Below are 26,526 nucleotides of genomic sequence, written 5' to 3'. Positions count from 1 at the left end.
ATGACCTCTCAAGAGCTGCCCTGTGTCAGTAGAAGCCGCAACGTGGCCTGGGGGGAGATTGCTGCAGTACTTCAAGTCCCTGAACGTGGGAAGCTGCCTTGCAGTGGGCCCATCGAGCTCAATGTCGTCCATGTTGGCTGACGGCGGCTCTCCAGGATGTCAGACTCTTTCCAGGGAAAGTTTCCCATCTGAAACTCAGGAGAGCTGAGCCATCGCCAGTCAGTGCAGGCCGTTCTGAGCTGGGTGGACTGTTGGTCCGACCCTGTAGCAGATGCTTCCAGTGTACGTAAAGTGAAAATGCTGCACTAGATTGGCACCAAGAAAACCTGAATCTCGTAGTCCAAGTGATGTAAATGAAGTCCTCCTCCATATTTGCGATGACTTATTTTGCTGCTGGTTGGCAGGGGGGTCAAGGAGCGAAGCCAGGGTGTTTAATCAGTGGCCACAAGAAACGCATTTTCCCAAGTCTCCCCTCACTTAAATAAAAAAGTCAGTGAAGAACCTGGACTATGTGGACAACTGCCAGAGACACCATCAGTTGGGATGCGTACATCCCTGATATACTGTCTTGTACCTTTCTGTTGGAATGGACTGGTTTTAAGCCATCTTGGGAGCCAGTCTTTGCAAGAAAGCAGAGTCTAAAGATCAGAAACTTCCTTACCAAAACAAGAGGTTGCTCGATTACTCTCCTGAGTTTCTGGTTTTCTCCCACAGAGCCCTGCAGCAATGGCTGGCTGGGAGGCATCCCATCTCCGCAGCACAGTGGAGATCCCAGGGTGGTATCGAGGTAAAGAGCCTCTCTTTCTGCCGCCCCCTCTCCCCGGCAGCGTACGCAGAGCAGATGTTTCCAGGAGGGGGAGTGTTAGTGGAATGCTTTGTCCCAAGCCAGCCTAAGGCACGGCTGCAGTTTTTCAGAATGAGGTCAGAGGCACTCAGACTGGCCCGCCTGAAGACGCAGCCTGCCTTTTAAAGCTTTGGGGGGGGGGGGTCAGCGGGGAAAGCTGCAGCTAATGGAAGTGCAAGTGTGCTTGCCGTAAATCGGAGCCAGGGCACTGAACGGATGTAGCGCCTCTGAGATGGTCTCCCTCGAGCCAGCCATTCTCTAATGGATTCTGTTTCGCTCTTGCATTCCTGTGCGCGTGTCTATATTTTTGTTAGCTGGGATGTATGTGCAGACCAGAGCAATGCACCTGCTTTGCATTAAGAGGTCCCCGGGGCGCAGAATCCCCAGGTACCCTTCCTTGAAAGCGGCGCCTGCCAGTCAGCGTAGCAAACGCCGATCAAATTGGATCAGTGATCTGACTTGGTGCAAGACCACTTAGTATGTTCTGAAGGTGGAAGAAAAACTCTTTTTAAGCTTCCATGACATCTGAACACATGTGGAGCCAATCCACATGTGGACCTGTGAGTAACAATGGTACATAACTTGTGGCATTTTCCTCCTGCTGCATCTCCAAGCAACTTTGGTCAGCAACCATAGTTCTTCTCCCCCATTTTATCTTCATGTAGTTCCTTTGTGTCTTGTGCGTGCGCCAAGCCTTCTTGCATCCACCAGCATTTTGCAAGTACAGGTTGTTTGAAGTGTGATATCTCTGCTAGCAGCACACAGCCTTGGGCTTGTGCGTTGATTTGGAGGGGCAGTTCATCTTGGGCAGCTCTTTCCTTCACTCCCCCGTAAGAGCTGCATTTCAGTCTCCAAACTGAAGCTGAACGCTGTGCTTTGTCGAGCACGTAGTAAGCATTCGCAAAGGAGTTGCTTTCTGCTACCCCACCCTTGGCGCAGCCTGCATTCCTCTTGCTGGTTCTTTCTTTTCTCTCACTGGCAGAAAACCACAGTGTGCCACCCCTGTGAGTGGCACTGTTGTGTAAAGCAGAAGTCCACAAATTTGGAGGCCCTGTGGGGCATCGCAACAAATGTGTGACATTTGAACAATTACATTCAACAACTTATGGGGTTGTTTAATCAGGTTAAAATGAGTAAATTTTGAATAGATTCATAAGGTATATCTGTTCTAGCAGTAGTCCCCAGTCAGGCTACATGCTCTCTCTGCAGATGTGGGGAGGCTTGTTGAAACAGATCAAGGATAACTGTTCAGACCTTACAACAGACTGCCACAAGGGGGCCCCAGATGCTTAAGTTTCGAATAGTGTTTTCCTGTTACTGTCAGTTCTTGTTATCCACTAGGGCTAGCTTCCTGGAAAACCTAGTGATTACTGAAGTAGAGGATACTGAATTATTAAGCCTATGGGAAAAATGGGGTTAGGTTCTAGGGGATACTCTTCACCATACGCTCTACGAACTTTAGGAACCTGAATCTTAACTTGAGGTCTGTGAGGCTGGATGATAGTGAAGGCTTATCAGCGTCTCCATCATCTTATACTACTTCCTTTGTGCTGGTGTATGTGCTTCACAGACAAAGAGAACTGACCGTATGTGCAGACCATCAGCCTGCTCTGCCAACTCTTGTGAACTGGGTCAGACTGGCAGTTCAGTGGGGGCTACTGGAAAGGGGCTTCTTCGATCCTCTACACAGATACCTCCTTGCAGTCAGGAGAGAGCAAGCTAAGTGGTGGCTTTACAGAAACTGTCTTGGTGGCATATCCTCAGTGATAAAATTTGAAGTACAGGGGTTTGTCATGACTCACCCACGCATGCTCACATCCTGTTGAATTAAGTAATGTTTTTAAAAACATACTGTGTTCTGTGTTAATATTCCTCTTCCCTTCGTTCCTGTAAGACTTGTGCAAGAGAACCACCTAGTGAATTCTGCCCCAGAGTTAACGGGTGCAGGTACTTGCTGAGTCACAGAGGTTGCTTCTGAGTTTTTGTCCAAAGCCTGTCGTGCTTTCGACCTGACATACCTTGCCAGGATCAAACAGGCTAACCACTGTCCCGGTCCATGGAGGATGGCTGGGATAAGAGTGTAAGCCAGTGGTTCCCAAACTTTTTAGCACCAGGGCTCACTTCTAAAATGGCACTCTATCAAGACCCACCTAGTTTAACGAGATAAAAAAAAATGTTTCACTTGACCAGCCACTCAAGCCTCTGTTTTTATCTTTCTTTACTGTGGTGGGCAGATCTCCTTCTGTTGAGCTCCATGTTTATCAAGCTGGGACCATTCTGGTGGCCTTGCATTCCCCCTTCGCAGTGAACCAAGGAACATTTTCCTACTCATGAGTAAATGCACTCGTGCTGCTCCGTTTTGGTTTCCATGAGAGGCTCAGTACGTTTTCCTTGTCGGCTCTCAGCTTTTCAGTTTCGCAACCCACCAAAAATTGGGTCACGACTCACTGGTGGGTGCCAGCCCTCAGTTTAGGATCCACCAATGCGATCCCAAAAACAGGTGCTTCCTACTGCATTCCTCTGTTTGCAGAGGTGAGGGGCTCATTTGCAACTTTGAAGTCCATAATTTCTTTTTCAAGTCAGTAGCCCATGTGCGAATGTATCGGGGCCTGCAAATTGTCAGCCTCTGCTCTGGCATCCTAAAATGGAAATGAGAGCAAATCCTGTGAGGACAAAGGCAGGGGACTTTGCGGAAGTCCTCTAGTTCCTGCTTGTGAAGCCACGCTGTTTGCTGCTGGCCTTCTCTTGCCTTTTATGGCCTGCCGGGCTAGTTCCCCCTTTACTGCAAAACTGCATGGGTCATAAATGGTGCAGAGAGAGCGCTGAATGTGGGGGGGGAGGGGCCTGAGCATGCACAAAGAGGGTGGGACGGGGTGGTGTCACCAGAGCTGGAGCTGAACTCCTGCCGCAAGTTGATTACGCTGCGATCCTTCTCTGCCTCTCATTCCTGTTACTCAGATTAGCCCCAAGCCCTTTAAGACTCTCTAGGTTTTACTAGGTTCTTGGGAGTGGCCCACATGGTGGGGGGGGGGGGCATTCAGTTCATTGAGCCAGGAGGCCTGTAATCTGTGGTGGTGAAATCTTCTTGGCTGGGCTGTGCAAGGCCTTCTTATCAGAGGGAAAAAATGCACCCGCCATCCCTCCCTGGCAGTGCAGGAAATCCCAGGGATACTACTGTCCACGCTGCTTTTGGGAACCATCCTTGTTCCAGACTGCACGCCCCTACCAGTTGCTAGACTTGCCTGCCATCTTCACGTCAGCCATTGATCCTGTGCAGCAGTTTGGAAACTGACCGCAGTCCCAGGGCCCCTTTTCCCCACAGATATTCAGCCACGGGCTGAGAGTAGGATGGGGAATAGTCTCCTAGAACCAAGGCCCTCTGCACAGCCGAGCATCGCTTTGGGGAAAAGTTGCCTGGTTGTGACCTTTCTTCCTCTCCCTCTGTGGCCTTCATATTCAGGGGCATAGCATGGTGGCCCAGGAGCATTTAGGAGTAACTGACTCTCGTTTAAGTGAGCTGGAGTTGGTGCCCTGGGACGCTTCTGGTTTTTGCGTGCAGTAAATTCTCTTGTTAATCTTCCCTGCCGGTAACCGATTGAGTTACTGGCCATTCACCTTCATGCCGTGAAGCCCTGGCAAGGCCGAAGCCTGCAATTCCGTGGGCTGCTCCTAGTTTATGATTCAGCCATAAATTTCTGGGGTGGCCGTTGCCGTCAATAATTAACCGAATTGCACCTTCTGTTCTCTGTCAGCAGTTGCTGGGGCTTCAAGTGGAGCCTGATTAACCCCCTCCCTTGCATATCTTGCTGCTCTTGTGTACTTAGGAGTATTCTGGGCAGTTGCCAGGGGGAAACATCAAGCATAAAATGAAGAGGTTCTGTTCCCCTCCCACAAGTCATTCAAGAGCAAGCCCTGTTAAGCGGCTACTCCTTGCAGCCAAGAAACATCTTCCTTTGCTCAACAGCCAGCTGTGGAAGTGAGAATATGCTGCCTGTGTGTGTGGCATGAGGCAAAGGCCACACTGCGCAACCTGCTTTCCCACAACAGGGCCGTAAAAATTTACTCACTGGTTAAATCTGGCAATTTACCCACACGTGTCCTTATATGTGAGATCTCCATCCCATGAAAGGGAAAAACAAATACAGGTCAACAGGTCTACGTCAGCTTGTCCTGAAACGGTTTTATCTTGGTTATTAGTTACCTGTTAGGATCCCCTTATATGGCAAAGCCTTAAGGTGACACGTTGGAGGTGCTCAAGCCGGCCCCCAGCAATCTGCTGCCTGAGGCATTGGCCTCAGTTGGCCTCATGGATGGGCCGGTCCTGAGCTTTCTGCAGGCCAAGCATATGCTGTATAATAATAATAATAATAATTTTATTTTTACCCCGCCTTTCTCCCCGAAGGGACTCAAGGCGGCTTACAACAGATTAAAAAACATAATTTAAAACAAATAAAAACATATTATCACATATCATAAAAACAGCAGTCAGAATAAAAAAATAGGTAAAAAGAGCATAGAGCAGCAGCAAGTCATAAAAGAATCAGGCCTGTAAAAAATATTAAAAGATGTTAAAAAGGCCGAGAACTCAGAAGGCTTGTTTAAACAGAAGGGTCTTCAGGCCTTGCCGAAAGGTCTCAAGAGAGGGAGCCATTCTTAAGTCAAGGGGAAGGGAGTTCCATAGCGTTGGTGCCACTACTGAGAAGGCCCTGTTTCTTGCTGCCGCCCCACGTACCTCCCTAGGCGGCGGCACTTGTAAAAAGGCCTTATCCCTGAATAAAAGGTATGTCCCTGAACAGTGGGAGCTTGTGTCTCCTCCATGCCCACTTCTCATCCAGATCTAGTGCATAGTCCAACAGCCGGCAACACACACTCCAGAAGTTTGTGCAACTGTCGAGGGGCTTCTTAGCAGGCATTGTCTTGCCCTGCATAGAGAGGCGTTCCTGCGAGGTCGAAAGCAGCCCGCCAGAGCCTGGTGGAGACGGATAATGATTCTTAGCACTTTCAAGTGCTATCCATGTTGGTGATGGTTCTTGCAACAACCCCACGGGGGTGGGTGAGCATCAGCATCCCTGTTTTGTGAAGGGGAAAGGCGAAGAGATTTGTAGCTCTACTGTAGGCTGAAAGGCATTCAGGCCAAGGGCTTCCTGTTAAAGAATCGGAGGCAGGAGCCTTTTGGGAGTTCCTTCTTACCTTGGTGTCTGCTGCTGTCCTGGGCTTCTGACCTGGGACAGTTTCCCTCTTGGAACTTGGAAGAAGCCTTATGAACCAGAATCTCTCCCCTCCCCCTTTTGTCTAAAGTTCTTAGAAGGTCATTTTGTTGCTTTTTTTGCAGTGTGATTTATTCTTGGGGGGCTGGCAAAGCCGTAGGAGGTCTAGACTTTGGGGTTTGTTTTTTGGTTGGGTTTTTTTCCGCATTAGCCCATTTGTACTTGATTAGCTTTATTTACTTTGGCTCTGATAGAACCTTGGCTGTTGCAAGGCTCAGATTTCCTAGACTGATAGACCTGCATCCGAGAGCAGTAACCACGTGTGCTTCCTACGATCAAATGACTGAAATCGCAACTCCGCTTCCTGCCCCGGCAAAGGGCAAACCAGGGCCGTGTATGCTAATTCCGTATCATGAGGTCACAGCTATATTTGTCTTGCCTATATAAGCCTAGCCAGATACCTTGATTTGCCGTAAAAGCACCGTGTGCTAGAACCAGCACGCCTCCTTCTGTAGCTTGCGGGCTCAAAGATGCAAACTAATAGTCTTGGTACCAGTCTCAAGCAACAGCACTGTCTGTACTCATTTACTTTAACGCATGTAATGTGCGAGGGCTTCCTCAGGAGAGTGTTGGGGCATATCAACTGGTCCAGAATGCAGCCAGCCACATTTAACAACCAGGATGCCCAGAGGTGATCCTGTGTTGCAGCCAGTTTGTTTTGGGGGCACAATCTGTTTTGTTTGTTTGTTTTGTTCTTAAACTGGCAACTTCCTGTATTAAATCTTTGTGGCTGTACATGGATACTGGTTATAGAGGATATCTTTTTTTAATATCTATAGTAAAGCAGCAGCAATTTAAGAAGTAAGCAGGGGGTGAAGACTGAGGAAAAACCCCAGACACATCAAGCCAAATGAAATACAACATTTAATTATAAAAATCTTCATGCAGCAGCAAAAACAGTGCATGGGGAGGGGGGCATTGCAGATCCCCCAGGAGAGAGGCACTCTCCCATGTGCCCACCAGTTGCCCCTTGGATATTGGTGGGACATTCCGGGAGAGCCTCTGTCCAGGTGGCCACCAGTTAGGCAGGAGGATATGGGGAGAGGTGGGCAGCCAGGGCTGAATGAGGGTTTTAACCTGTTTCCCTCTGGTCTGGCCCATCCCAAGGCCTCCTGCTGCCCCCCCAGTTCACCCCTTCCCCGTATCTCCCTTGCATCTTTCCTCCTCCCCACTCTCTGCCGTTTCAAAAGGCAGAGCAAAAGTGGGTGGAGGAGATAAGACTGCATGGCTGGAGCAGCTCCTCTCTCTCTTTCCCTCTACTGCTTTTTTAAAGCTGGGGGCTGGGGGGGAGGGTGAAGGCATGGGTGGGGCACCTGCTCAAGGTGGTGGTCACCCTGGACCTTGGTTACCAATTAGCAGTGCAGCCACTATTTTCTCGATTTTTGTCCTTCCTTCTAAGCACTGCGCTTATTGTCTTACAACCCCTAAGCAGCTTGAAATCAGGATTTTTAACAGCAGTTTTAAAAAAAAAATCAACTTTAAATGTCTTCATTAGAGTGTTCTCCTCACAGTGCTCAATAAGGCTTGCTCCCAGGTGGATGCACGCAGGACTGTAGCTGTAATATAACACGAGCTTCGTTTGCTCGCTCATCTGTATGTGGAGGAAGATAGACTGGCCTTCCGTACCCCTAGGCAAGTTTCTCAGTTGGTGCCCTGCCAACCCTGACACTTCACATCCTTTTGGAAACATTTTCAAAGGCGGCAGCTGAGCGTGCCTGGCAGTGATGTCACTGCTCTTGCAGCAGGAGAAATCCCAGTGCTGCCCTCTTCGATGTCCCTTGTTGGGCGCACCTGTTTAAGCTGGATTTGTGCCAGCATGGGGCCGCTTGCCGGGAATCATGCCAGTCAGGAGATATGCCAAGACGACCAGTTCTCCTCTCGTCTTTTCCGCCCTCCCTCTTTCCAACTGCAGAGGCCTCTGATGAGAAATGAAAACACCAGCTAGGGAAATCCTGTGGGAAATCCTCTCATATCTGCAGGGGTGCTCGCATACCAAGAGAACCGCATGTCGCCCTCTTAAGAGCTGATGTGGAGAAAGTGCCAGGAAGTACAGCTGAGGCAGGGCAGGAGCAGAGAAACGTAAGTGGTTGTAGGAGGTCAGGAGGTCTGGTCTAGAGGGTAGAGCTTCCGTTTGCCGGAAGATAACATCAGAAGGTCGCCAGTTCGAGAACACCGGCAGCTCCTGGAACGGCGAGACCTTGAAGCAGCTGACAAGCCGAGCTGAGTTATTCCATCTGCTTTGGCTGCCCTCCATGTGAGAGATGAAGGAGCTGCTTGTCAGCCTGTGTGGGAGGCACTGGAGGCCAGAAGAGAGGTCAGACCAGGAAGATCCAACTGAAATGTTGTTGGTTCTTGAAAGAGAGAACCGTTTGTGATTGTAAAAATCCCCTTGAGGGATTTAGAAATGCCTGCCTGTGTAAACCGCCTTGAATAAAGTCAGAAGAGTCATCCGATGACCAGAAAGTCGGTATATACGTAAATACCTAGTTATTATTGTAGCTGTTGGTGTACAGGTGTTCCCCCATCCTCGGGTCTGGTATCTGTGGATTCAGTTATCCACGGTTCTGTGTGCCGGACTGCGTTCCTCGAGTCTGCAAGCTGTCTGCCTGCTTGTCATGTTCCTGGTCTAGTGTCTGTAAAAACAAGAAACACGCCTGCTTGCTCACGAGGACAGGGAAGCCCCCCTCCCCATGTTCAAATCCCCACTCCATCCCAAAACTCACTGGGTGACTGTAGACTAGTTGCCACCTCCCAGTCTAGCCTGCCTTTGGACAGTGGCTGGAGTGTTGCCAAACAAGTTTTGTGCCTGTGGCTTAACATGGCCTCCTTTGCCATTCAGGGTTCCGAGGAGCAGCAAAGTCTTGGCAACGATGAGACCCAGATGTATGTGCGAACGGATTGCTAGCATTTTGTTTAGTTTGCACCTCTCCGTGTAACAGAGGCTTGAAAATCCTGCGTCGTCCTGAGTATCTAGCTGGCCCAATGTTGTTTTGCTTCCAAATACAACGAGATTCGTGATAATCTCCCAGTATCCTTGGCACTCGGTGCGCTTCAGTTTACATAATCCTCTTGGATTACAGGGCGGTGGAATCCAGCCCAGGCTCCTTCCTGATTCATGTCAACACTTCGCGTTTCTCCAAGCACTTAGCTGTGCTAAAGAGGGGTTGGCTTCCATCTTCTTCGACTGCACAGCTGTTGACGGCATGTTTCATCCTCTTAGCACCTTGATTGCTGTGGCGTCCTGTAGCCGGGTTGCTGTGCGATGGTGGAGGGGAGGGCTCCGTACGCTGGCGCTCTGAACCTCTAGGCGGCACCATTGTCTCTCTGCTGCTCGCTTTCGAAGCGAGGAAGCTGGAGATTCCAGCCTTGGGGTTCCTGACTCCCCCTCCTGAAAGATCTGTCCGTGTTTGGAGGCTCAGGCGTGATTTATCACCTGTAACGCCCAGAGCACTCAACGGAACATTGAGTTGGTTTTCATTCCCTGTACAGACAACATTGGTGGTGGCCACCCATGATGTCTAGTGGGCAAGCTAGTCTGGTTCGGAGGCGAGTTGATCAAAGGCTGCTTGCAAAGTGGAAGTCCTGTGAACTGCTGCACTTTTCCTCCTGGAATTACAGGCTCAGGGATCTAAATTCTCCCCCACTTTCATTATAAATGTTTGGGTTCATCCTAATGGCACTCACTGGCATACCAGGGGGTGGGTTGTCAGTGGTTACAAATGCCCCAGGTGGCCCGCTGGGTGTGTGTGTGCCTCACCGCCATCCACTTTCCTTGTGGCAGGGCCTGCCCTTTTCACCTTTTTTAAAAAAAGGGGTTGAGCCATCTGCCTCTATCCTTTTTAAAAAAAAAAACACCAAAAAAACTGACTCCTGGCTGCCCACTGTAGATTCCTGTTTGTCTGGAGCCACCACTGCCTCATCTGGGGGGAGCTCAGGACGAGCCGCCACTGCAGTGCTCACCCAAAAATCAGTGCAGAGGAGGCGGGCCGTTGACCTCTGCTGCGAGGGCCAGAAGCCTGCCCAGATCTCCTCTGGAATGGAGCTGCAGCTGATGATGTGGTCCTGTCCATGGCCAGCCGGCCAGGCTGCCAGAGTAGCCGCCCCACCTTGCCAGGGTCAGCCAGGCCAACCCACAGGGCACTACTCTGAAGTCCTGTGAGATGCCTCCCCCCCCCAGGACGGGATGCTGTGCAGCTGGAGATGCAGGGTGATTGGGGTGACATGTTATCACTGCAATTATGTCCTGTTGGGGAGGTGGGCGGAATTTCATGCCATGGCCCAGGGCAGCCAGGAACACCAGTGATGGTGCTCTTTCCACTCCTTTGATTCTGGAGAACTGGGAGCGGCTGGCATTCAGGTAATCTTTCGTTTAATTAAGCCCATGGTGTAGCCAGTTCGGTTGGCCCGGAATTAAGTGCAAATTGCTTTCCAAGGAGGTGTTTTCTCTGGCTTTGGCGGAAGGAGGGAAGGTGTGTCAATAAATCCTGTTAGCAGTTGCCTGAGCATTGTGTCCTGCAGTTTCCTGCCTCCTGCAGCCATATATGGAAGCCTTTTGCTTAATTTAACACATTGGCCAGGAAATCAGCATCTCATTGCATTGTGGGTTTGCTAATTTAAGACTGCCTTCTCGCATTCTGTCTCTGCCTCTTCTCTCCCCCCCCCCACACACACACACACTTCTGTTGTGGTAAACATTTCTGTAGCTCCTCCAGAACAAGGGCACTGAAACGACTCCATCCCTTCTGTGGAACCAACCCAACAGTGAAAAATCTGGATCCAGGGAACTGAAGGGAAGCTGGGTTTAATTTTACGTGGGTGGCCAGCCTGTGACGCAGGTGTCTCTTTTGCATGGGAATTAGGGTGTGGGGTTTGTGGACAGGATCTGGAAAACCCACAGGTTGGTCTGTACCATATTCAGAACTAAACTCTTGTTTGTTAATAATATTAGACTCCTGAAATGTGTTGTGCACAGGACTGCCCTTGAAGGCTCTGAAGAGACGGCAGTTGGTTCAGACCATAGCTGTGAGGTTGCTAACTGGGACTGGCTATTGGGGTCTCGTTTAACCAGCGTTGGCTACTCCATCAGCTTTCAGGCTCAGTTCAAGTGTTGGTTGTTGTCTATAGAATCACGAGTTGGAATGGATCACCTAGTCCCCTGCCTATAGCAGGAAATCCTCGTAGAACAGTGGTTCTCAAACATTTTAGCATCGGGACCCACTTTTTAGAATGACAATCTGTTGGGACCCACGGGAAGTGATGTCAAGACTGGAAGCAACATCATCAATTCAGGCTACAAACCTAAGCTGCAGTCAACCAAAGATCCCATAATGCAGTGCGCTTGTGCTGTTATTTGTATAGCTCGGAACTCAGGCGTGCCAGCTCACGAGTCAAAGCAGGCTTGGATCCTGCTCCAGCCACACAGCCCTCCCCCCTTTTCAGCATCCCATCTTCCCCCATTCAGGCAAAGCACCTTGGCTCTCTCCCACCAGGAGCCTAGCCTGCCCTGCCCAGCAGCTCTGTACCCTCTATCTTCAGCTGAGCTACGCAACCCACCTAGTGGGTCCGAACCCACAGTTTGAGAAACACTGCCCTAGAGCATCCCCAGCAGTGTCTGTTGAGTCTCAGCTTGAAGATCTCCAGTGTGAGAGAATCATCTGTCCCGCTGCCGAACCGCCCTGCTAATTAGTAATTTCTTCTTGATATCCAGTTGGCTATAAAACTCTTAGACAGTTTGGGATTCTGGAAAATGAAGAGCAGCTTTCTCCTGCCTGAACCTGCCTGCCTTTGGCTCTGTGGATTGACTGGGGATTTTTCTGTGGCCATAATGCTGCTGTTTCTTAACTACTGGTTTTATTGTTTGTGTATATGTGTGTTTGCAAATGGCTTTATTTTGTGCTACAAATAGGGTATGAACAACTAAAGCAAAATAATAGAGTACTTGTGTAATGATTACAGTTTGGGCTGCTTTGGTGCAGAATGTGGGCTTTTTCCTGGCAGCCTGGTGCCTTTTTATTCCTCTGATGTGCTACACGGGGCCTTGTTGTCTTTCAGGAGACCTGTCGGAAGTGCCAGGGCCTGTGGAAGGAGCACATGAACCTCACCTGTGAACAACTGGCTGAGAAAGACGATATAAAATATAGAACGTCTATGTAAGTAACTTCCTTTTCAGAGGGAGAAGTCTTGTTTCTCCTGTTGCATTGCTTTGCCTCTTCCTATCCTGTAGCATCAGTGAGCGAAGCACCATCCTCTGAAGTACAGATATGCACAGAAGTGTCCTTGGGGCCTCGGGTTCTTGGGAGTGCAATGATTTCAAGCATTGATGGGAAGCCTGAGACCTAACCTTGCAAATAAGTCTTGTAAAGGCCCTAGCCCACCTCCTTGCACAAGCCTGTGCTGTCCAGTCACGGCATGGCATGTCGGCAGCCAAAAAGAAGAGGAGAACCAGCTCCCTCCTTCCTGCTGGCCAGTCTGAGACAACGGAGGGCACATTCAAGCACCGGAATAGTGATAAGCACATGGCATTCTGCTCGCCTGCTAGCTGCCGGGCCTAGCTGGCTTGCGGACTGTCTCCCATGGGCCACGGGTTGGGAACCACTGATCTAAAACCAGCCCCACACCACCATCCCATTGTGTAGAGCAGGGAGGAGGCAAAGACAGAATGAATTGTCTGCCCTCCTCGCAATAGCAAGGTCTTAACTTTGTTTTGCTGCTCTCCGGAGGGAGCTCCCTTGGCTATAGTTTTACCAAGAGTTTATTTGCATTGGAGGGGCGGGGGGGCGTGCTGCCACGCAGCTGAAATCTTACTCTGCTGCAGACAATGAAACTTCCTGTTTGGGTCAAAGGAAGAGGAAGCACAGCTGGAGCTCAGCCCCAGCTTCCTGCTGTGTCCAGAGTTTCCTGTGGGGAGGGTGAGAGGGCAGCGGCTCGGGAGAGGGATCAGGATCAGTGCTGCTCGCTGATTTACTGCCCGTCCCGAGGTGCAAGAGGGCAGTAGCCAAGGTGGATTTCAAGATGGTTGGGACCTCCTGCAAGGCACAGAGCTGCGGCTTATTGTGTTGCATTTGGTGTGACCCTTTATTGGAGGTACTAGGGTGTGGGCAACTGCGCCTGCCCTCGTGGAAGTCGCTTTGTTACAAAAAAGGTTCACAGAGCAGCAGGCGAGCTTTTGAGTTGTGTGGGGCTCGTGCCATCTGGCTCACACCAGATTGGTTGTTAGAGAAAATCACCTCCAATTGAACACAAGGAGATCCTTGCGGATCAGGCACAAGGCCCACACAGTAGCCATCCAGATGCCCCTGGGACCCCCTCAAGCAGGCTCCTGCATCCAGCGTTCAGAGCCACCCCATATCTGGGACTTGGAGGTTAACGCAAGGCGTAGTAGCCATTGGTGGATGTGTCCTGTGCGAATGTGTCTAATGGAAAACCGGCACACTGTTAACCCAAAAGGCTGGGAAAATATTCTTGAGTAGCAGAGCTGTGTGTGTGGTTTGTTTAAGGACCTGGGCATCACCCATGCAACCTCTGAAACAACAGAGAGCAATTAAAGGCTGGGAGTGTTACTTCAGCTGCCTGGGGAAGGGCTGAAACTTTTGTCAGCCTCCAAACTGCTGGTGTTTGCAGAACCAAAATAGTTGGAAAGTCTTTTTGCAGCAACTCGGTAACCCAAGCAACAGGCACCGCTAGAGATAAAAGCTGCTAAGCGACAGGACAGAGTTTGCCTTTCCTACTTCTTTCTGTGGCCCCAGTTATATATTTTCTGTCTGTCAGAGGTGAGAATCCGGGTGCCCTTTTGACTTCGAGGGTTAAACTATTTTGAGGCTTGGCCACGTTGCCCGTCTGGGAAACCAGGACGCAGCCTGTGATGAACTTTCTCTCACTTAATTTGTCTCCCGCTCATCATAAGTTAACTTTAACTAGACAAAGCAGCAAAGACCTCCTTGGAGACATTCTTAGCTTTTGAGAGAAGAGTGAGAGTGGCTTTCCCCCTCTCCTCTGCTGTCTGGGGAAGAGAATGCTTGGGATGGCCGCATGCCGTTGAGATGGTGACAGCTTCCTTGCCAAAGAATGGAGGGGCTCCTCTATGTGGAGGCTTTGAATGGTCGTCTGGCTGTGTGTGTGTGTGTATCCCGTGCTAACCTAGGCCCACAGACCATTGTCAACCGAAAAGAACACACATAAACTGCAAAGGCTGAATCAATAAAATTAAAAACATCAGAACACTGGGAGAGCCCTGCTGGATGAGACCAGAGGTCCGTCAAACGCAAAATTCTGTTCTGCACGGCGGGCAACCAGATGCCTCCCGGGAGACCCATAAGTGGGACCTGTGGGAACAGCCTCTTGTTGTCCAGCAACATGTATTCCGGGATTGACTGTTCTGGAATCAGGAGGCTCCATATCGCAGTGAAGACTAATCATTCTTGGTCGACCTCTTTTGCTTTTGCTCCACGCTTCCCCCCCCTTCTTGAGTCATGTCAGCCAATGTTCCAACTTCGAAGCTGCAGGTGCTGGGAATTTGCTCCCAAGGCTGCCTGCACACAGACCGTGTGCCCTGAGCTTGTTTCGCAGCCAGCCATGCGTAGCCCTGGTTGTAACGCCTTGCTGGGTTTTTTTTTCATTCCCCTCCCCCACCCCTGACCGCCTGCTGTAGAGAAGAGAAGATGACAGCTGCCCGCATTAGGAAATGTCACAAGTGCGCGACAGGCCTGATTAAATCCGAAGGCTGCAACCGCATGTCCTGCCGCTGTGGATCCCAGATGTGCTACCTCTGCCGAGCCGCCATTAACGGGTATGACCACTTCTGCCAGCACCCGCGCTCCCCAGGAGCCCCGTGCCAGGATTGCGCCAAGTGTTCTCTCTGGACGGACCCCACGGTAAGAGGCTCCAACGGACAAGTGACACTCCCTTGTGGTGGTGCAGGAAGGGTCTGTTGCCTTCCAAGTATGCGCCATGCAGCATCATCTCTGGCTGTCTCGGGGCCCAATTCTATCCAGTTTTCCAGTGCTGGTACACCTGTGCCAGTGGGGCATGTGCCGCATCCTGTGGTGGTGGGGCAGGCACAGAGGCTGCATTGTGGCTGCACCGGGACTGGAAAGTGGGATAGGACTGGGCCCTAAGGGAGGATGTAGCTGTGCCAAACTGCCTGCTCCGTGTCGGAGCTTCTTGTGGGGCTTAACAAGTATTTGATTAATTATCTGACTTGTAACTGGGCCATCAGTTCAAACATTATTTATCATCCCATCAGTGTACCTGGTGCTTTGTGCAGAACAGAGAGATGGGTCCCTGCTGGAGGAACTCGCAGTCTCAGCATGGGCATCAAGGAGACCACAGAGGGAGCGAAGGGAGAGAATGGCAGGGGCGGACAGGGAAGCTTATGAACTCTTTCTGTTTCACACCCGTGGGCTTTATTTTGGTAGGGGGACTGGAGCGTGGGCCGAAGGCTTCCTAGGAAAGGTGAGTCTGAAGAAGGGATTTGGAAAGAACATGTGTTGGTGCACTGTGTCTGAGATGCTGAAGAAACAGGCAGCTTACAATTTAAGGCAGTGATTCTCCGACTTTTTAGCGCCGGTACAGGGACCCACTTTTTAGAATGACAATTCTGTCTGTAATGACGACCAGAAGTGATGTCATCAACCTGGAAGTGGTGTCATGGCCAGAAGTGACATCACCAAGCAGGGAATTTTTAACATCCCCCCAATGCAACAAAATCAGAGTGAATGAGAGAGAGAGAGAGAGAAATATGCAGGAGGCCTTGGGTTTGGTTCCCACCATCTTCAGGAAAGGCGGGGTAAGACCCCTACTTGGAATGCTGGAGGGCGGCTGCCAGCCAGTGTTGGCAGTACTAAGAGGGCTGGGTTGGATGCTTGATTTGGTTTCAGGCAGCTTCCCCTATCTACGCAAACATCTGTCTCTCCCTTTTTATATAAACGAAGTCTCCCCACCTCACAGCCCTGGCTTTCAGCTCCTTCTTGGTCTTCTGCTTTCTGCTGCACTGGCAGTGCCCAGCTTTCAAATGCCCTTTGCCTGTCGTTGCTTTTGAGCATTCCCTGACTAAGCTGGGAACAATTTGAAACCAAACCCCCCCCCCATCTTTTTGACTGCCTCGTGAAATCGTCTTGGAGCTTATTGGGAACGTCTGGGCCCAGACATGCATGGAAAAGGAAGTCTCTTAAATTTTTTTTTTGTTGCGCAGATGGAGAATCCAGCTCTCCTCGCTTCTTTTTAGATGCAAAAAAAGAATTAAAGAGAGGAAATAATTTTTCTCCACCCTGAAATAATTAGCCAGTCTCTCATATATATATATATATATATATATATATATATGTATATATATATAATGATGAGATTGCCATGCTATACAAAGAAACCCCTATGAAAACACTTCCGTAATAGGGTTTTTTAATGGGACTCAGTATATCTGCTTGGGCAGCTGTGGCTGAAGATGTCACCTGCCTGATTTAGTCCCCTCCCCCTTCCCCCTCCCTTCAGTTGTATTATCCTGGTATTGTCTGTACAACGTGTAAAGGTAGCTGCATATTATTATTCTCTTATTGCAGTTGAGGCTGAGAAGCGCCTTGCTTAAGGCCACCGAATGCGAGTTCACGGCAGAGGAAGTCTGAATTCCCAGCTTGCCCCTTGGCCACTACGCCGCACCGGCTTCCTAGCTGTGTGCACGCGCACCTGGTCCAGGGCAATGAGTCCTTTTCTTCCAGCTGCGAAAGCGTGGCTGCAGTTTCATTGCAGTGGGGAGGGGTGTCTGGGGAGAGGCTCGGAAACGAATGGGGAACCGGTGCGGCAGCATCGCACGCTCCAAAGAATGGGAGCACCTTCTTTAGCCTGCCACTTCCCAGTGAGAAGGCGGGGACCTTGGACCCCTATGCCGAACGCAGTTTGCAGCTGGATCTGGGCCGTTGTGGAGGTGCAGCAGCTCAGCCAGGAAGCAGGCTGCCATCTCTGTGTCACGCCCGCTGCTCTGAGGAGGCGGCGCGTGCCTGCAAACAACAGAGCATTAATTACGCCAGCTTGGATCCCACCAGTATAATTAACTCCCTCTTGCTTCAGCTGCCTTGTTGGCTGGAGGAGGAGAATCAGTAGGACCCCCTGTTGTGCTGGGAGCGATAATCACCACCCTGGTCAATAAAGGCTCGGAGCGAGCATCTCCGCTGCAGTGTGTGGAGCCCTGCGGGGGCTCGTGGAGATGTTCTCCAAGCACCGACTGGGTGCGGAAAGGGAAGGTCTGCAGAACTGCTGGCAGCAGCTGTGGTTGGAGGACCCAGATCTTGGCACTTTGGAGAGCCCAGATTGCACAGCCAGGCGCTCTGCTCGCAACCAGTTGGTGGTCTTGAGATGACTTTGCCTGGATCCTTGTGATGGGTGCCCAAGGGGTCTCTTCCACCAGCAGGCTCTTGCACAACTTTTCTCAGCAGCTGAGCAGCGAAAGGCCCTTGGGGTGGGAATCCAGTTGCCCCGCTGGCCTTTCCCCATCCACTTCTCTAGATAAATGTTTGTCCCTCCCAGGACAAGTTCTCTGAGGGCAGTCAAGAACAAGAATGCAGGAAAAGCTGCCATCAGTCTCACAGTATCTGCTAAAATTGCCACTTGAAAGCTCTCTGGAGTAGCAGGCCTTTTATTGCTCACTTAAAAGCTGAGTGGGAGAGATCCTGAGAAAGAGCCACCACCACCAAGTTCCCAACTCTTCTACCTGGTTAATGGCTACTTGGCTTCCATAATTAAAGCAAGTGGCGGATATCCAGTTTTCCTGGAAGTTTCTTCTGCACCAGGTATATGCATTACCATATAGACCTGGATCTTGGTATGTTCCATCAGCTTCTTGTTGGACCAGACTCTCTTTGTGAGTCTGGAAAACGTGGTAGCTGCTTTACCGATGCGCTTGTTTAGCTCGGTATCGAGAGAAAGAGTGTCAGAGATCGTTGAGCCAAGGTACACAAAGTCATGGACAACCTCCAGTTCATGCGCAGAGATTGTAATGCAGGGAGGTGAGTCCACATCCTGAACCATGACCTGTGTTTTCTTCAGGCTGATCGTCAGTCCAAAATCTTTGCAGGCCTTGCTAAAACGATCCATGAGCCTCTGGAGATCTTTGGCAGAGTGGTAAACCCTGGCCTCTTAGCAGCCCGCTTGGAGGCAGGCTGTGCAGCATGGCCTCTCCCAGTTTGAAGAGACACTTGGCCAACAGTCTGAGGCTAAGAAGCAAAGAAGGAAGGCCCATAGCCAGGGAGACAGACCAGGGACAGACTGCACTTGCTCCCGGTGTGGAAAGGATTGTCACTCCCGAATTGGCCTTTTCAGCCACACTAGACGCTGTGCCAGAACCACCATTCAGAGCGCGATACCAGAGTCTTTCGAGACTGAAGGTTGCCAAAAACAACAATATATACCATATAAATGTGGTGTTTAGGAAGGGGCTAGGGCTGTTTGCATGGGGGAGGAGTCATCTTGAGCGAGAGAACCAATTGTATTAGCAGGAGGATCAGTACACACGCCTGCACACACAAGGGAAAAGACAAGGTATAAATGTATTAAAGATGCATGCATAGGTATAAAAGAAAAAAAAATGGTGAACATGTAGGGCTAGCTCAACAGGCAGAGACACTGCTGTTTAACTTTGCCCTACATAAATGGCGAGAATTAAGATTGCCATATGTGCCTCCCTGGCGTCCTTTGGTCCCCTCCCCATTCCGGAGGAGGCCTTATGGGATTTTGCGTTCTTCGTTGACCAAAAAAATTCATCACCAGCCATTGCGCTTTGGAAACTGGCAGGCGTTCAGTTGTCGCTGGAGCGATTGCACATCAGTCGGGCGACATCTGCGTGGAGATTTAGCCGGTGACAGCCTATCAGATGAGTGACTGGTCCAAGTGAGAGTCTAGTCCTGACATTGTGGCTCCACATCAGAGCATCTTGTTGGCGTTGGTGGCTCTGGGCAGCAAAAGTGCTTAACTCATGTATGGCCTGGTGCTCGCTCATCTTGGCAAGGGATGCCCGAGTGCTTCCTTGGCCTGAAGTTCTCCGTAGGCTGTTTCGCTGTGACCTTTTGCTATGGGGAAAAGATGGGCTGCTAGTTAGCCCAAGTCCATGGGACCTCCTCCATCTTGGGGACCGTTTTTTGGAAAGTCTTTCTGAATGCAAACTGCTGACTCAGCGAAGAAGTCAGCGCCAGAGGGCCTTCCTTTGCTGGACAGACTCCTGAGGAATCTTTTTCCCCCGGCCACACAATGCTGTGCTCTCGTCAGAAAATCGGAAGGGAAACTTGGCGGCACTCCTAGACGTGTTGGGTTTTACCAGATCCAAATCGGCTGTTGGCAGGCCTCTCATAGTGTGTGCGTGTGTGCTGTATGCAGAGATAGAATATTTCATAGGCGTGTCCCCTGGTGCTCTCCAAATCCAGAGCGTTTTCCACACTGGAAAAAAATTATACAGGAAGACGGTAAGAAGAGGGAAATAAAAACACGGATGTGCTTGAGTTTGGGGCCAGTTCCTGCCTGCAGCTGGCCTTGTACAGGGGACAGGTAGCGTTCCCAAACCCAGGAGTGAGGTACTTCTATCAAGCCCCTGCAGTCTTGTCCACGTCCTCGTGATTCTCTCGGCTTCTCCAGGTCGGCTCTCTTGCCTTTAAGGGAGCAAACTGGTTTCCTGAGATGAGAGCCTGGAGTTTGTCACTCTGAGGACACACCCCATGAAGGCTGAGCAGTGGCACTTCCTTGCTTCTCTTTCCCACATGCACCCAGGTTCTGAGAGGATGAGCCAAAGGCCCTATAGAAGCAGTGGCTTTTGAGGGGGGACTTGGAGAAACAGAGAGGCGATCTCCCCCCCCCCCCCCCCCCGTGTTCATAGTTTCCAAAGCTTAGTTTGCCAGGGGGAGTTCATCACTTGGTGACTTCCGTGTGTGAATGGGTCATCACGCAGCCAGCAACCAGCAACAGACACCAGTATTGCCTTGGGTTGCCTCTAAAGACGTGTTCGTGGGGCATATTCAGATATCTCAGTTATCAGGTGTACAGAGGTGGATTGTGGAGATGTACATGCAGGGTAGTTGGAATCTTGCCAGGTGAACCCTGTGCACACGTCAGATGCAGCCTTCCACTTCTTCACCTGCTTCTTTGTGCAGCCTCACGAGTGCACAGCAAACAGTGCCAAGAACTCGTCCTGCTGTCAGTCTTGGTGTGAATCCATCTCCTGCCAAGCCCAAGTCCTTTTCCCTTTCCCAGATAAGATCTAAGCGGCCTCCTTCCCCAGCTACCAGCGCCAACCTCCCCCATTTCATGTCCTGCCTAGTTGTGGGCCCGGCAGGCTCTGAGCTGTGGCTGTAATCTAAATATTTAATGGCCAAATGCCATTTAAATGATTAACAGTGCTCCAGCTGGCTCCTGGGAAAGACTGGAAGTGCCGTGGGGGGAGGAAGGGAGGAGGGCTTGCTTGCTTGCTGCCATCTGCCTTGTCAAGCCCGGGAGCGTGAGGTGGGATCAGTGCCTGCTCAGTAAGCAGCTTAGTCACGCTCCGCGGTGTGGGTGAGGGTTCCATAGAGTCCACGGCAAGTTGTCAGCAGCACAGCAGCGCACCTGCTGTTTGTCCCTCCTCCCAGCCCCCTTCCAGCACCGTCCAAGATCTTGGTGGAAAATGCTCAGCCATCTGCACCCTGGAGCAGGGGAGGAACGACTCAACGCTGCCAGACCGAATCTCATTCTTCTCCCAGTGGTGGTTTTGGCTTCTCGCGAGGTCCACACCATGTCGTCGTCATCTTCACGGCAGCACAGCAAAACCGTGTCATGTTGCGCATGACACTCTACGAAGCCTCCCAAGAACTTCAGCTTTCATATTCCTAAAGTTTCTGCCCTTTAGCTGCGGGGAGAGGTTTTCTCACAACACAGTTCTGTGCGCATGTACTCAGAAGCAAGTCGCACTGTGTTCAGAGCCCACTCCCTAGTAAGTGTGTTTAGAATCGCAGCTTCCGTGTCGTGGGTGAAATCTTAGCAGCCAGAGAGATTGCTGGGTCAGAATCCCAGTCCTGGGGGGTGGGGGTTGGAGGAGGCAATGGGGAGAGGGCAATATGAATTGCAGCAAAAGCTGTGTCAAATATTAGACATTCCTGAATAATGTTGATGTGGAACAAGTAGTAGGATTTTCATGTTGCAGCATCGTGGGGGTTTTTTTTGTTAAGGGCAGAGAAAGTTGGCCCTTCTGACAAGGTTGGCGTTTTCTTTGTTTCTGTCATTTTCAGGAGGATGATGAGAAGATCATCCAGGAAATCCAGAAAGATGCTGAAGAGGAGCAGAAGAGGAAGAATGGAGGTGAGTCGGCCAGGCACTGCGCGCCACAGCTGGCTTGGAAGCTCAGCTGGGACGGACTGTTTGGATTTCTGCCCTGACTTTCGTTCCCCAAGATGGCTTGCAGTAATAGTACAACACAACATTCTCAGCTTTCGTTATTTAAAAAGTAAAGTTTCCAGTCCTCAGTGCCTCTCTGTGCTGTTCCTCTTGACAATGTGTTTTCCTGACTCTCTTTTTTTTTTCCCCCTTCTTCTCTCTCTTTCCCAGAAAACAGTTTTAAGCGGATTGGTCCCCCACTAGAGAAGCCTGCAGAGAAAATCCCACGGATTGAAGCCATTCCCAGGCCGGTTCCGCAGAACCTCCACCACCAAATGCCCCCTTACCCGTTCGTTCACCCTCCCTTCCACCTGCCCCCCGTGCGCCCGCTGTATAACAACATTGGCCCCATTAACATTGGTCCCATCCCCGCCCCCTATGTCCCCCCGCTGCCCAACATGCGGGTGAACTACGATTTCCCCCAGATGAACCTACAGCTGGAACACAATCTCCCTATGCACTTTGGTCCACAACCTCGGCATCGGTTCTGACCCAGTTCAGGGCACTGCCAGTACTTTTTTTTTTTGGTCTTTTGAAATTCACTGCAGGGAAAGTCCACACACTGGCAGTCCCCCCGGCCCGCCTGATCCCCTTCCCCTTTTTTTCTGCTGTTCAGGTGAGCCACAGATATCACACACTTCCAACCTTCCCTCCAGCGCTCTGGTTACCCATCGCAAAGCCAGCCTCTGTCGCGATGTGGGCGAAAAGCTCCCCTTCCAGGCCTGCTTTGTGGGTTGCCAGGAATCCTCAGAAGTGCGAAGCTCTCTGGTCCTTCTCAGGTGCCAAACAAAGAACTTGCTCACTTCTATTACAACTTGAGATGTGTTGTTGTTGCTTCCGGGGGGCGGGGGGGGGCAAACCACGGGCACTGCACAGTGAGTGGGGCATCCGTGGTGCGAGGATTGCAGCGGATTGTGTCCTGAGTGGTGGGGGGTGGCAAGTGTGTGGGTCTGACTTGGTCGTGTCGTGGGTGTGGACAGACTGGTGTGGTCCGTGGCCCTGTGGCTGCCTCTGCTGGGGGGGGGTGTCCATTTCAGCAGTCCGAAAGATGCCTGTCGAAGGAGAGGTGGCCTGGCCTGTGAATTGGCCCCATTGCAGTGTCGGTTTGCCTGCTCTGCTAGTTCTTGGGTGCTTATGTTGAGGCTGCCGTCGAGGGCACCTGACAGTGGTCGTTCACGTGGGTTGTGATCTGAAGGGCTCTTGGGCACCCTAACTGCACGGGAGCTTCCTCAGAGTCGAGAACACCTCCTTTCCCTGCATGCACCGAGCATTTCCAGCTCCAAGAAGAGAAAGGGCCACGTCCTGCACATTCAGAGCCTCCACCCACATGACTGAGCAACTGACTTGCTGCACACAGATGTCTTGGCGCCCTGGAATCTTCCCTGTTCCTTTGCTTTTCAGCTGAATTACTGTTAGGGTGGGTTTCATACCGGCCGGGTGGCCACGTCCTGCCCTTAGAATGCTCCTGTGCGCCTGCCAGTGGCCTGGCGGCGTCCTAGAGCAAATCAGCGGTGTGCAGTAGCTGTCTGATTGCACAGTTGCAAGCCCCACTTCCAAGAGGCATTGCCGGCCGCAGGGCACTTCTGTGCACGGTGATTCGGCGTGGTGCTGATTCTCACCCTGAAGCAGCCACACAACCCGCAGGCACGCAGGATCCCCCAGAGATGGGGAGAAGGGTGTGCACTCACAACCTGTATGCCCCACGCCTGCCACTGGTGTCAACTAGCTGTGTATTTAAGCAGCTGCCCTTGGTCTCGAATTTGTCCTTCCCTGGGAAGGCGAAAGCCTCCAGCTCTCAGTTTATGTTTTATGGAATTATTTTGGGAAAACTCCATCATGCTCCCCTCTCTTTGCTGAGCGATTCTGAAGTTTCTGCCCCCTGCAATATTGAATCGGTTTTCCTTTTAGAAGCAATATAGTAACCTTCTTTTTGAGGGGAGGGGTTTGTACTTGGTCTGGTTCCCAGTCCCTCCGCACCCATCTTCCCAGGGGTCCAGCTGGGGGGCAAGAGACCAGGGCTGGCAACCTACAGCCCACAGGCTGTATATGGCCACCGCCCAAAGTTTTGTGGCCCACATGGAGCTTGGCAAAGCCTCCCACCCAATTTGCCATGTGCCAGGCGGGACTTTTGCATGCCTGGGCAGGCGACTCTGTCATGCCTCGTCGAGGGCATGGCAAATGGGGCAGGAGGCTTCACTTCCCAAGCCAAACTCTGCCCAGCTGCTTCCGGGATGACGGTGGTGATGTCATTGCCAAATATCCGGCCTCTTGCTGACTGCTGCTGTAGGTTGACCTCGCTGAGAAGAAGCATGACCTCGCATCATGCTGTGTGCCGTGACACTGGACCAGAGATCAAGAGGAGAGTATAAGCTCTCCTCTCCCCCCATTATTTCATTTTTCTTTGAACGGAAGAGCATAGAGATCCTCGGCTGCTGGCGGTTTGGATTCAGGGATGGTCCAACCCACTGCTGGTTTTGGCAACCCCAGACTTGCAAACTGAAGAGGCAACAACAGAGACTTTCAGCAGCCCTTAAATTACTGCTTTCTTCCCTTCCCATTTCCTTGCAGTCGAGGTGTCAGCCATTTTTAGTTTTTTTTAACTTGGGAATCGAGTGATTCCCGTGTGTCCTGTCCTCCCCCGCCCCACTTCTCAGTTGGTCGTGAAACAAATCAGATCCCTGTGAGTTTGGGGTGAGGTCTCCTTCAAAGCGCCTGTGTTGGATTCAGTAGCACTCTTGCACTTTCTGTAGCACCCTGTGCACAAAGGAGGCTTCTCAAGCTGCTTTGGGCACATTTTGCCTGGCCTGCACACTCAATGTGCTGTGCACAGCTGGAAGTTATTACAACTCATATACCAGACTGGTGGAGCCGGACCCCCTTCGTGTAGGAAAATGACACACCCAGTAGTGGGGCAGTTGTGGGTTTTTTGAGGGGGAGGGGGTCGAGGAGAGATTGTTTCTCTGGCTGTAGTCATGTTCCAAGCTTGTTCCATCCATCCTGCAGCTTTTACATTGACTTCAGAATTCCGTCACTGCCGTCTTTTCCCACTTTAATCCAGTTGTCTTTAAAGGTAAGAATGATATTACCTGTTTGTTAACGCTGCTGCTGCTTAATAAATTTTTTTTCCAAGCGTAAAGATGAGGCTAGTCAAGTGCTACTCAGTTGGCCTTTATTCAGGTCTTTAAGCCAGAACTGTAAATAGTTGGTTCCTTGGAGAAGCCATCACCCAAGGTGCTCATTGCGCTGTGTTTCTAGTGCTGTTTCTTGCCATGAGGCAGAAGAAATGCCATCAAGATCATTGAATTCTGATCAACCAGGGACACTTGTGGCAACCAGATTTGTGGGTCGGACTCCCCCCACATCCAAGTTCTACACGCAGGACTGACTTGTGGGTGCATTCCTGAGGTTTCCACCTTACCATTAGGGAAGCTGCACTTAAGTGTTGCTTTCTTTTCCTCCAGCTTCTATACATGGCTGAACTGTTGTACTGACTTCTTCAGCATTGCAAAAAGGGGCTGCCCTTTTGCACAAGTCCCACTCCGTCACATCCCCTTCCACTAGAGCCGTCTCCCTCCCTATTCATGTCCATCACCCACCCTTTTGTGCATGTGCAAGAGAAAGGCAGCCATGTCTGCTGTGTGGAGCTGCCCTCGGCAGCCAGTCCAGTCTCTGCCTTGAGGCCTAGTTCCTTTTCCCCTTGGATCTTCCCACCTACCTAAGCTTGAAAATGACTGGGACTTGCAGGAATGGCTCAGGCAGCCAAAAGTCCCGGGTATCTCCCCAAAAATGTTGGCCTTCCTCTTCCACATACAGTCGTGCTAGCTAAAGCCTTGCTATAAAAGAAAGAGACAGAAGGCGAGTCCATCTTGGCAAGCATTTTCTGTCTTGGTCCTGGTGACGCCAGCACTGACCTCCACTCTGCCCTTCTTCCACGATGAGGTTTCTGGTCTCCCTGAGCACAGCTGGTCCTTTCCTTTTTGCCACAGCATCTTGCATTTCAGCTTACCGTTTCCATTGGCTCCGTAGCTCTGGAAGGGCTTTGAGTTTGAATGACAATGGCGGGAGTGTGGATGCATAAGCCATGGCTGTTCAGAATGGCTCTTGAGAGGTTCTGGAGGGGCGCCATCATGGCCAACTGAGTCTCCGAGCAGTGGCTTCTCTCTCCTGACCGCTGTCCCTTCTGCTGCTCCACTGTAGTCATTCCTTGGGGCTGGGCAGTCCTTTGGTTGCCCTGGATGGCAGGCACTGGGTGCTACTTGCCAGGCAGCCTGGCTGTGTAGCCTCTTGTTTCTGCTCTTGTCCTGTGGATGTGCTAAAGACTTTGGCGGCAGCACCAGTGCTTCCTGGATTGAGCCTTGCCATTAACCAGCACTTGAAATCCATTGGATGGGAAGAGTGTCAACTGCTTGAGCTATCGTAGGCTATCAGTGGGGGGTCAAGGGCAGAGTGTGTGTTCCTCTTTGACAAAGCCTGTTTTAATGGCCTCTCATAAAGAGGGTCTTCCACTTCTTATGAAGCCCAAGAAATATAATATTCATCCCCTTAGCGGTTGACCTTTGCCAGTGACCGAAAGGCCCATCCATCTTTCTAGTGCTCTGATGAAAGCAAGGCCTCCATTTGACCTGGCTCATAATTCCTTTGGGGAAATTGAGCCCGCAGGTCACGATGAGACACTCCTCCCTATATTGAGTGCAGGGCTCTCTCACTCAATTGTCTCCCCTTCTTGCCTGCCTCCAGTCAATGGGGCACATGGTAATTCTATAAATGAAACAGCATCTGTGATCTTGACCCTCCTTGTGTTAGCGTGTCGCCCTTGGGCAAGCGAGTCTGAAAGACCCAGGTTTCGAGGATGACATGACGATGACATCCCAAGGCCAGCCATCTCGCATTTCATTGCTTTCCTAATGCCTGCCATGGTCGCTTCTTGAATGGTTAGTTGCTTACCCTGTTGAGAGATTCCTCTGTCTTTAACCAGGAGCTTAGGTTTCTGTTGGCAATTTTCCTATATTTAGGGTGCAGCTTGATGCAAAAGTGGTT

The 26,526-nt window shown here is 51.0% G+C and overlaps 1 protein-coding gene across 1 annotated transcript; it reads left to right on the top strand.

Annotated features, from left to right (window-relative positions):
- Positions 1-24,625, top strand: RNF216 (ring finger protein 216). The gene is made up of 6 exons (XM_066640874.1): positions 1-132; positions 715-828; positions 12,163-12,260; positions 14,759-14,981; positions 21,345-21,414; positions 21,661-24,625. Exons 1-6 carry the CDS (start codon positions 1-3, stop codon positions 21,978-21,980), a joined length of 957 nt encoding a protein of 318 aa, XP_066496971.1. The 3' UTR covers positions 21,981-24,625.
- The last annotated feature ends 1,901 nt before the right edge of the window (positions 24,626-26,526 follow it).

The sequence above is a fragment of the Tiliqua scincoides genome, chromosome 13, assembly GCF_035046505.1.
Source record: "Tiliqua scincoides isolate rTilSci1 chromosome 13, rTilSci1.hap2, whole genome shotgun sequence".
NCBI classification, from domain to species: Eukaryota; Metazoa; Chordata; class Lepidosauria; order Squamata; family Scincidae; genus Tiliqua; species Tiliqua scincoides.
The sequence above is the reverse complement of the archived record's forward strand: the minus strand, read 5'-3'. Positions and strand labels throughout refer to the sequence as shown.

Bases quoted from the DNA above. Each gene is read 5' to 3' on its own strand.
- RNF216 (XM_066640874.1), top strand. From the start codon at position 1: ATGACCTCTCAAGAGCTGCCCTGTGTCAGTAGAAGCCGCAACGTGGCC. The intron at 133-714 runs GTTGGCTGACGG...TTTCTCCCACAG, and splicing joins TCGAGCTCAATGTCGTCCAT to AGCCCTGCAGCAATGGCTGG. The intron at 12,261-14,758 runs GTAAGTAACTTC...CGCCTGCTGTAG, and splicing joins ATAAAATATAGAACGTCTAT to AGAAGAGAAGATGACAGCTG.